The sequence below is a fragment of the Gavialis gangeticus genome, unplaced genomic scaffold, assembly GCF_001723915.1.
Source record: "Gavialis gangeticus isolate Ggan-Ray unplaced genomic scaffold, GavGan_comp1, whole genome shotgun sequence".
Classification (NCBI taxonomy): Eukaryota; Metazoa; Chordata; order Crocodylia; family Gavialidae; genus Gavialis; species Gavialis gangeticus.
The window spans coordinates 18,734,737-18,746,133 of NW_017728997.1; the positions used below are offsets into that span (position 1 = coordinate 18,734,737).

The 11,397-nt window shown below is 43.0% G+C and overlaps 1 protein-coding gene across 4 annotated transcripts in view; it reads right to left on the reverse strand.

Annotated features, from left to right (window-relative positions):
• PXK (PX domain containing serine/threonine kinase like) overlaps nt 1-11,397 on the reverse strand; it is a 46,817-nt gene that overhangs the window by 8,072 nt on the left and 27,348 nt on the right. Inside the window, exons 12-17 of one of the 4 annotated variants that reach the window (XM_019504871.1) lie at nt 10,406-10,454; nt 9,460-9,537; nt 8,495-8,581; nt 7,825-7,894; nt 6,866-6,925; nt 3,282-3,315 (exon numbers count right to left, since the gene is read on the reverse strand). In XM_019504871.1, coding sequence (XP_019360416.1) covers nt 3,299-3,315; nt 6,866-6,925; nt 7,825-7,894; nt 8,495-8,581; nt 9,460-9,537; nt 10,406-10,454 — 361 coding nt within the window. In that variant the 3' untranslated portion in view covers nt 3,282-3,298. Of the gene's footprint in view, nt 1-3,281; nt 3,316-6,865; nt 6,929-7,824; nt 7,895-8,494; nt 8,582-9,459; nt 9,538-10,405; nt 10,455-11,397 lie in introns of all 4 variants that reach the window. The other 3 variants (XM_019504870.1, XM_019504868.1, XM_019504867.1) reach the window with 3 other exon arrangements.

The following is an 11,397-nucleotide window of genomic DNA, read 5'->3' on the forward strand; positions in this document are numbered from 1 at the left end:
CCAATCAAAACATCCACTAATAAAAGTCAATTTGCTTACACAAGTACTAAATGTCTATGCAGTAGCCAATGTTGCTGCAGTCACGATGCTGCATGGGTTGTTTCCAACACTACACTGCTGTAGTGACAAGCTATGGCCATGTAGCATCTCGTGTGGATGCGCCTAGTTACCTATTCATAGCTACATCACAATTTCAGGTTCTTAAGGGGGTATCAGCTGGCACTGATTGCCAGGGTCCTGTGTATAGATTGACAATACACAGAGGCCAGATAGTTTCTGAAAGCTCACCAGCAGTTTTGCAATGAGTGGAAAGGGCACTTCTTATTAAGTCTTACCCTTGAATCGTGATATCCTCTTAGCTCATCATAGACTCATGAAGGCTGTGAGTATGAATCGTAAATGCCACAGGAATGACTCCTTTTGCATTGCAAAACCATGACTTTGGGTAATTCCCTGTTACGTCCTGACTTAGACCTGTCCTCAATTGTCTGAGAGCTGTGCTGCCATGCACCAGACATAAATACACAAGTAAATAAGATGTTCAACTGCGATCTCTAATAGTTCTACCACACATGGCCACACACAGTCAGATGTGGCATTTCTAGTGCACCCTCTCTCAGGTAACAAGATGAGCATTTCAAATATCCAGTTCACATATCCTACAGAGGATGGAGATGGATAAGGGCTCAGCTGTGTGCTTATTCAATAATATTCAAGTCCTCCATGCAGGTAAGCGTTTGACAATGTGTTATCCAGTAACCAGACTGGAAAGCAAGGAATCTGAAGTCAATGGGACTGCATTTATTTTTGCCAGAACTAGCATATTGGAGGACACTGCTAACAAGAGATGAGAACTGTGCCACTGTCTGAGAATGAAGAGAAGAGGCCAGGCTAACAGAGCAGTTACCAAGGTTTTCACTGGCAGAAAATGGCTCTAATTAAAAAGACGCAAGGATGCATTTGAGAGGTTTTCAATGAAGTGTCAGGCCTGTGGTTGAGCAACAGAAAGCAAGCATAGGGAAGCCATTCTGTTCTCTACTTGTCACATTTCTCCTTGCTGCACGATGATCTTAGATCAACTACTGATGGTGAAAGAAAAACAGGCTTGGTTTGAGAAGAGAAGTGACCTTAGCTCAAATTTCCCTTGTTTTCATTCTGTGTCAGGTCTTAAAGGCTTTTTTCCTCCCCCACACAGGAACAAGTGTGGAAAAGAAACTGCAGATACAAAAAAACCCAATGTGTGACCTGGCCAGTACCTAACTGCATTCATAGTATCATAGTGCTTAGGGTTGGAAGGGACCTAAACAGATCATCAGGTCTGACCCCCTGCCCTGGGCAGGAATGGGTGCCGGGGTCATATCACCCCAGAGCATTCTTGAGGTTCATGCTCTTCAGCCATTTATGAGACAGGGAACATCCCAGCTACACACCAGCCAGCACCCAGAGGGGCACAACACCACGTTACCATGGAAATGCATGACCATTTCAAGTCTTTGCATTCATCTCCTGCCCCACACAGAAATATCCAAGCTCGGGGGCGGACTCCAGCTTTGGGCAAACTGGAACAATTTGACTTTGTTGCAGGAGGATTCTTTTAAAATCAACCTCTCTCATAATCAAAGCACAAGGCAAAAAGGTAGCACAAACTGAAGACAACCCAAAGGTTCACTGTGCAAGTCACTGACTTGTCTGAATTGTCCTCCTTATTCAACTCAAGCATCCCGGCCTCTTAACAGAAAAAGCCTTTAAGACCTGACAAAGCAGTCTAGTAAAATATACTGGGGAATCATCCCAAGCATTGGTCTTTCTAAACTGTCCCATGCTCACTGATGATCAACGTTGCGCTGGAAAATACCGTGGAAAGTTACGACAGAAGAAAGAACGACTTGAGTAGAACGAGATTGCACTATGACTGAAGTCACAGCAGAGCACAACAAGGGAAGCATTGTCCCACATCCTCACTGCTTAACTTGTGAACAGAGCTGCTAGGTATTAATACAGCATGCTATGAAAGAGTTGGGAGCATCTGGTAAGGAAAGGGATAGCTGGAAAAAAGATACAGAAAGCAGAACTAGGACTGAGGTGGCAGGACTAAAGAGGCTAAAAAAGAATTCAGTTGTAGACTGCATCGTATGAGCGTCACAAAAAATAAACAGTGGCTTGAATTCTGTACAGGGCTCAATTAGAGCAGTAGCACAGGGACCGAGAAAAGGACACACTTGACGGGAAAAGGCAAAAAGCCCCCACCATTCACATGATGATGGATCCCTATATACAATTAGGCCAAGGCACCATTGCCTTTGGTGTCTTGCCTGGTTTCTTTTCTTGGAAGAGTTCTGGGGGAGATGACATTTTTTAAGTCCTTTATAGTTAGGTAATATGTAAATAATACATGGAAATAAAACAGCTAGCAACACTGCTCGAAACATGGGGAAGTTGAGTTTCTCCATTGTGGAGGCACCTTACCAGCTTCAGCAATTGTTCCAAAACCTTCAATCACAACTTAGCCTTCACACACAGACGCAGCAGTTGAAATTGTTGAAGCCACACCAGAAGATAGCCTATGAGTAGTAAATGCTGCACTTGCCCACGTACACAAAGGTTTGCGACAGCTGTTTCATTTCAATTAGCTCATCAAAAACAGGGACCACCAGCCTGTCCTCCCTCCGCTTCACAGACTCATGCTTTAAAAGGAACCCCTTGCTCATTTAGATATAATCTCACAGCAGGGGCAGCTACTATTTTTCTTCCATTTGTCCAACAAGGAAAATCCTTCCTAATCTTTGGAGAGTTGGGGGAGAGAAAAAAAAAAAAGAGTGATTTAATGCAAGAGTCTGATTTGTGGTTCCCTGTTACCTCTACACACACATTGGAAGCTGCTCACAGCCAAATATCTGTTCATTCACAAAGTCACAGGAATAAACACTCAAACAGAAACTTACCAAGGTTTTACAAGGTTGTTTTTGTTATGAGGGTGTTAAAGGAACAAAAAGTTTGTCAGGTGTTGTAGAAGTTGATGCCCAAATTGAAACAAAATCTTAATAATGGATATAGTGACAGGAACTGTGAAAACTGCACTGAAGTTTGCTTAGTGAGATGCAAACAAGGAAAAAAAAAATCACATAGTGATATTTTTAAAGATGCCGTATTTCATGAAAACAACTCAAAGTAGCTTAAAATCTACTGCTCTTTCATTCACTTATAGCAGAAGTTCAAGGCTGTCTTTGATTTCCCAGACAGAAACAGAGCATCTTTAAAGAGAAAAATCAATGTTAGCTTACTTTTCTGAAATTCGCGTTCAAAATGATGCATGCTCTATTGAAGACAGCAGAGAGAGAGAGAGAGGACAAATTATTATTCTGACTGTAGTATCATTTAGTCACACAGTAATTAAAAACAGACACTGCTAGCTGTGCAGTTATCTAGGTTACATAATGGTTAGTCGTTTTACTACTCCCATAAACATTTTTCTCTGAACAAGAATGTATTGGGTTTGAGCTCTTTGCATAAAAGGCAAACAAAGTCAGTCAAGTTACTGTGGACATAATACAATGAACCACATTCTTCCACACTGATAATCTTATGTACTGGTTAAACATATGCTTCTAAAAGCAAGACACAAGTGCATTCATTTTCAAGTGCCAGATGTCAAGCTTTGTGGGTCTTCAAAGCACTTTCAGTTAGTGAAGGTACATTTTCCTTGTACAACTTTAGTGCTGAATGACTCTGAAGAATAACCATAGAACACAAAATCCATTCATTTGACAGAGTGTAACAATTCTCATGCAATTCATGTCTACATTTATTTACTTTTCATACTGAAGCACTTGCATTGTGCGGGTGAACTTTCAGAAGGAAAATGTTTTGTTCATACATGCCAGTTGGCTTACAGAAACCTCCTTTGTGGGCAAATCCAATCCCTCCGCTCCATTCTCACAAGTTATCACAAAATAACCTGTTGAACTCATAACTTTAGATGGGGAGGATGGACCAAGCAGAGTCATCATCTTTCAGCCCTTAGTGCTTTCACAGAAGAGCGTGCTTATTAATAAATGCTTGCCAGGACCAGCAGGGAGGGAATGAAGATTCTGACATTCCTTTTTATCATGTCTTCCAGCCTATCTGGCACCAATTACAGTTCCTGACCACACACAAAAAATGAATGGATTTGTAAAGTGACTGCAGAATTAATATTGTTTAAAGATTGAACATGCAACAGGAAGTGACTTAAATCCTCAGACAGAGCTCTGACCCACAGGAAGCTGTATAACAATCAGCATTTGCCACCATCTAAATTTAAACAAAAGGATCCCAGAAAGATTTCTTTCTATTTGGTAGTAAAGCAGTAAGTAATTTGCAAAAAAAGTTAGACTTCCCCTGTTGGCAGAATGCTAGTTAACCAGCTGTAATTTCCTTGTATGCACTGCTGGAACAATCACAAGCAGGAGACTCATGTTATACTGCTTATATCAGTGGCATGGTATGGCTCCTGCTCCCCGAGCAGGTGAGCACCCAAGCTTCCCAAAAAACACATGGACAGGCAGCAGTTTTTACAAATACTCATGCATACATCTTTGATATGGGCTTTCCACACAAAAAGCACTCAAAAGCAAACACAAGAGGGCCATGAATATAGCCAGACTGAAGCCATTTAAAAAGAACCAAAACATTTGTTTGCAATACTCGTCACTGTTTGCTGGTGTCCTTAGCTCTGGCACTATTAAAACCAGGAAACAGATAGCCTGACTTTCCCTATCTGGGGCTGGATTCTTTTTTTTTTATCCTTTGCTATGCCACAAGGTCAGGCCCTCACAATCTACAATCCAATAGAGCATCACTGTATGTTTCTTCTCTTTTAGATCAGACCATTCTAACAGCAGATGTTCCCAGTCCACTAAATAATCAACTAGAAGTGCATAGGAGGAGGCAGTCTTGAGACAAGGCTCTGATGTGCTAATGCAGTTTAATTGCTCACAGCAGGGCACCACTAAAATGCTAACTATGATCACCCACAGCTCCAATCAGCTACTTCTCCAAGCTCAATCCTGAATGTCATGGTCTTCCTCCCAAAAGTTCTAATGCAGCATTCCAGCTCTGAGTCATGTCTTAAACTTACCTATTCAGCCTGAGCCTTGAAACTGAAACAGAACTGTATTGACTAACTACTGTCAACTGAAAGAAAATACCTAGGGGTGGGTTTTTATCCAATTACAAAAGGTTCCAAAAGCCCTTAGTTCTTGAACCAAATTTAGCTGCAGAATTTAATTGTAATTTAATTTCATTTAATTGTAGAAATCTAACTTAATGTGCTGAGCAATTCCACTGTGCAAGCAAGGGACATGGCAATGGTGGGGGCAGGGCAGGGGATGATACTACTGTCAGATGCCCTCCCCGCACTGTGGTGTAGATGTATCCCATCACCACAACATGAGGCATTGCCTTGAGACTACACTGCCCAACATAGACAAACGGGATCCTGATAAGAAGCCTAGAGTTGAACGGACTTCATACCCTCCACCAGGCACCTCAGCTAGGTAGAACCATTACAAGAATGCAGATGACACACTGAAGCAGAAAGCAGAAGTTATCAATAAGAAACAACCCCAGGCTTCCCTTTCTAGCTACCACTGGAAGTGGTACTACTACACAATCACCCCTATTCATGCAAGATCAGATGAGTTAATGGCTTCTCAGATGCAATAAGTCCCAACAGAATACATTTTTAAATGGTGGCAATACTCAGTAGCCTTCACACACAGCAACACAGCGTTACCAACCACATGTCACAATACTTTGTCAGAAGCACGTGCATGGATCACACAGCAGACTAGCCCGCTATTGAGCAGACAGGCGTGACGCAGCATCAACAGGATGAGTCGCATCAGGCAACAGACGTTCTCTGAACATGGGATGAAATGTTCTTGCAGACTGCACAAGTCTCAGGCCACATCTGTACTGCCTCTGGACCACACTAGGGAGCACCAGCAAGCCATGGCACAGCCCTGAGACAGGCAGTGTAGCCACCTGACAGCACCAAGACTGAGAGCTTATGGGTTGCTATCAATGGAACAGGAGGCTTCTCTTACAGGAGAGAAGAGTTCAATCATTATTAACATATCCTGAGCTTGAGTGAAACCATACTAGTTATTCCATATATTGCTGCATGATGTAGAAGGTCATTAAGAATGACCAGCTAACTAAAAACCACCACCAGACCAGACCACTTACCCTACCATTTCATGGATCTTAGACAGAGGGCTTTTAAATATCTTCTAAATAGCAGGGTACTCATTCCTGAAATCAGGTGAACTAGTCACTATAGCCTAATTTTCTCTGAACGCTTTTCCTCCTGGCAGCACATCATTTTAGCAGTCTCTATTAATACTGCTCTTGAATGACCCTATAAATGCAGATTTGAATATTAACCTGGATATACAAAGACAGCACAGGAGACTGCTGAACCACAGAACAGCGCTGGGGGATGCAGCGAATGGAACATCACAGAGCAAATCCTATTGTGACATAATGGAAAGCCCAGAGGACATTCAGAATGTAACAGTGCAGGAAGCATTAGGGCAAAACAGACTGAAGCAAGAATTTATACTGTGTGAGTGGATTATATGCAGGAGTATTATAGGGAAACCTGTTAAAACAAGAAGTCTTGTATATCACAAGGCTATGATGCTCAAAAGAAGCCAGCTGCCTGCACTTCTGTTGCTACAAGGTGAAGAATGTCAGGTGAATATTGTATTAGGGCTGCCTCTTGCCCCCCAACAGTGTCCTCCTTTCCCTTCCCTGAAGAACAGCTACCATAGGGACAAAATGGAACAAGAGACAGACAGGCACTTCCATAGCTGTGACTTACCTGCCGTCGAGGGCGGAGTGGGAGATGACGGAGATGTTAACGGGGAACTCGCCCCAGAGCCTGCTGAACAAGACAACAACAAAGCGACTCTAGCTTCACTTCTGGTTACTCAACATACAGCAGGTCTTTGAAAACAGCCTTTTACTGACTCAGACAGCAAGGCATGAATGGTAGCAGAATCAGACCCTCTCTGAGCAGAAACACTTTGCAGGGCAAAACCCCACAGCGGGACAAGCCCTGCAAAAATGAAGCACTCTGGGCAGAACTCCCCAGCAAGGACCAGTTCTTTGCAGAAGTGGTCAGGCTGAGGAGTTTCTGGGCCCAAATTCTGCAGTCCTTGAGACACGTGCGCTCCCTAACTGCAGCTCTGATTACATCTCTCCTAGGAGAGAAATTTGCAGTTCATTTGCATCAGCATCACAATTTATGTTGACAACTAACTGTTTCCTGACAGGCTGCATTCTGAAAGCATTTGATACAGACACTTAACTAACTGCCTTGCAAGGGGAAAAAAAGAAACACAGCCTGAACAACTACATTGTTCAGTAAGGTGAAACTTCCCCACAAACAGTCATCTGCAGAACTGAACAGCAATGTGGTTAACTTTTCAGCAGGTCATCAATTTGTCTGTGTAACTTCTTACTGAAGAATACAAACTGCCATGGGGATGAAGTTTCAAAATGGTTGAATGGGTGCTATTATAAAGAGATCCTTCCAGAGGGTCAAACACCACTCTGAGATAGTTACTTAAGTGAAAACCTAACTAGTGACTACATTTTTTAGTGCATCATTTGATCTTTACAAATAATGAAGACAAGGATCAGCTTTTTCATACTCCAATCTTACTCTAAGGTATAAAATTCACTGAGATTCTGGACCTAACCAGCAAATGATCTAGTTCAGAAAGAAGATCAAGACTTTGAAGTAAGTGTGGTAAAACTGGTTTTCTCTGCAGTTACCTGAATTATTTGAGTTGCTGTATTTTGCTGAATGTTCTTCCCCGCTTTCAAAGGTTGAGCGTTTTGACTTCTTGAATCAAGAAGAAAAAGGAAAAGACAAGAAATCATTCTCCACCACTGTTACTCAAGGACCACCTATGTTTTACTCCCACCCCTTCCATAAAGTATTCCCTAACATCACAAGCCTTACACCAACTTGACATCAGGCAAGGAATCCCATTTTGGGAGGATATCCCCAGCAGCCCACTTAGAGTAACTTTATGGCCATATCATCTGCCAGAGTGAGGGCTGGGAACTAGTTTCTGTCTGGGTGAAGACAGGAGCTGCCAAGTTCATGATGCCCACCTTAATAAAAGTGCATCCAAGCAGGCTGTTCTGTGAACTCTATGAATTCATACAGCCAATTCTCAGAGAGGTTTATTTGGCTCACTCAAGGTTAAACTAATTATCAACACTTAAATGTTGTTTTGCAGCACATCACCTGACTGCACAAATTAAAGTACTCTGAGAATGGCCAGCATGTCCTGGGGCTGTACGCATGTGCATGCATGCGTGTGCACAAGTTCCTGCAACACTTCTCTCATGACCTTCGCATGCAGAGCACCCTCTTTCTCCAGAATGTGCGCACACTTCTGCATGCAAGAAACTTGTTCTGAAAGATGCCACTAACCTTTCGTGCCAAGATCTTCCGCCTCTTTTTTTCTTCTTCAGAACCATGGTGAGACTGAGCCCGTGTCAGTCTTCGGTGCTGGTGAATCTTCAAGGGGAGAGACCAAAGACAAGCTATATCAAGTCAAAATCTTTACTTTTGATCTCAGAGACATTCCCTTAAGCTTAGAGAAAGTTCTCAATGTTTGTTTAAATACTCAAAATTTCTCCATGAACGGTTTAGAGATACCATCAGCCCTTGTCCCTGCAATGAAGTTAGATTTATAATGTCTCAGAGCTTGACTGGAGCCACAATGTCTTTGGAGCCACTACTAAAGACAATGAGCACTTCACACATACAACAGCTGTAACATCAAAAGATTACTGGATATATTCTGAAGTGGGTGGGATCGGAAAGTCAAGTCTCCTGCAACTAAATACATTTTAATACCACTATTGTTCTTCCTAGGGATTTGAAAGTTTAGCCTCCCAAAAATAAGTGTCCAGAGGGCTTGCACTACTGACATTTTTTCAGCTAGAGGGGGCTTGAAACAAGCACAAAGACACCAGCTTTACTGAAATTGGGGAAACTTTTGTTCCAAGTCTGAAAGGGGGGGGGGGGGCATTCCCTAAAATGGACTGTGGAAAAAAACCCAGGTTTTAAAAGGACCAAGGCTTTGCATCCAGACTTTATGACTTAGACTCACCCAGTCATTTCAACAGCCTCTTGATGTCTACTAAGCCATAATTTATGTAACCAATATGTTATAGACTATTGATTGCAACTAGTGCATTTGTCAAGAACAAGCATTTGTCAATAAGAACAAGTCATAAAGAAAATAAGAGGGCTGTATTTCCAAAGTTTCTTCCAGTGTTGTAAACATTTGTTTACAATTTTTTTTTAATTTTAAAAACTTTTTTTTGTTGTTGAAATAATCAGAGGAGAAAACAATGATATAAGAACCAGACAACACACAGAAAAATTACCAATTTCTGTTCTTCAGTTAGTCTCTTTTCTATGCATTCCTTGGCAATTTTCAATGCCTCTCTTAACTTAGTGGGAATCTGATAAATGAGAGACATAAAAAAAAAATCATGGTAGGGAATATATAAACCAAAATTTAATCTAGAGCTTTCACTATTGGATACCCACTTTTAATCTGAAGAATGTATTGATCTGTGATGAGGCCCCAGGCTCTAATATTAGTAGAAAACATGGAATTACTGCAAGCAGCCTTCCCTCCAGATATAGCTGAAGTCCAACAATGAGGACAGAACATTATGGACAATGCGTGAGGTACTCAAGTGTGCAGTCTAATAGCTGCTGACTGGATTGTGGAGTGGTGGATAGGCGACAGAGTGGTTCTACCAATTCTCACAGGTGGGTTTCAGTCACTGTTAGCAAGAACACTTACCCAGCAAGAACTGCATGCAAAAGCACTCAAGTAATTTGGCAGTCAGGCTCTGAAGTGTGACAGCATATACTGAGCCAGGTGGAAATGCTTACGAAGAAAAATGAGGCTACACAATTCTTGTCTGGTGTTTACAAGCACCTTGGCCAAGTCAGCACAGAATAACTGCTGAACTCAGTGCTGTGTAGCCTCAGCATAGCCCTGTTCTGCGCTTCCCTCCTTCCCCACAAAAGCCTCTGCTTTGTTTGTTCCACCCTCCCTGGAAAGGAGCAGCAACTGCCATCTCCTTCCCAGGAACCCTGACAAGACAGTTCTGTGGGACTGCACTGGAGGCCCCCTGCGAGCATACTCTCTTGCACAGTGCTGCCTCAGAACCGAACGTAGCCAAGCACCCACTCCCACACCTCACATTTGCTAATCCCTGCTCAGCCCTGCCCCTTTTGGCTGGCTGGACCCAAGGCTAGCCAGCTAAACATGCTCTTAGCAATGATCCAGGACATGCTGATGTCAGTCAATTTTACCTTGAACTGTGGCTTTTCAGAATTTGTTAGTAGAACGTCACTGAATAATCTGAAAGAATACATTAAGATCAGTACACTCTTTCCAAGAGTGGTAGGGACCATCCCCTCCCTCACCTGCTACTACTTATATTTGTGCTGATATTTATATGTTGCCTTCTCATTCTGAAAGCTTGCGCTGTACAAACAGCAGTAACCCACCCAAGAGGGAAACGTCATCACTCTTGATGTGAAGCCAGCAAGACTGAACGGTTGCAGGAAAGCGCCTGAAGAAATGGTCTACACCAGGGGTGGGCAACCTGCAGCATGTGCGCCAAGTGGCACAGGCACCCTCTGGGCGAGTTGCATGGCAGATCAGGGAGGGGACAGGCAATACAGCAGCAGATCAGACAGAAAACAGAACATGAACCAGCAAACTGGGTAGGGAGCAGGGAGCAGAAAGGGAAGCATAGCAAGTGAGGGAAGGGGATCAGAGTGGCACACAGAGAAGGTACGGGGCTAATTAGTGGTTCACCTGCCAAAAAAGACCACCACCAGTCTACACAATGGAAAGATGGGTCATTTTGGTAGGTAGGATTTGGTAGGTATTTGCATAAAATGCTCTGTGTTCTTTAATAAGCAACAAAGGGTCAGGGCTTTTGCTTCTCATGCCACCCAAACAAACAGCCCCTCTTCCTGAGAAACAGTTCTCACTTTACACAATTATTATAGACTATTCAAAATAATTATGTGCTTGGAAAGTATCTGAGCAAAACCAGACATTTCTAGGTAACTGGATTCTAACCAACACTCCAATTGAAGCAACAGAATAAGGAAACCAGGTGCTCAGCAGCTCCTCCCTCTTCCCTTCCTGCTGCTACTACTGGCCCCAGCTGATCCAGGGGCTGGTGAGACCTCCAGAGCTACTTTTGCCTTGCTGCAGCTGGGCTGCATGGGGAGCTGGGCTCAGCGGGGATAGTGGCAGCAGCCACATATTTGGTTCTGTCTCCCTGCCC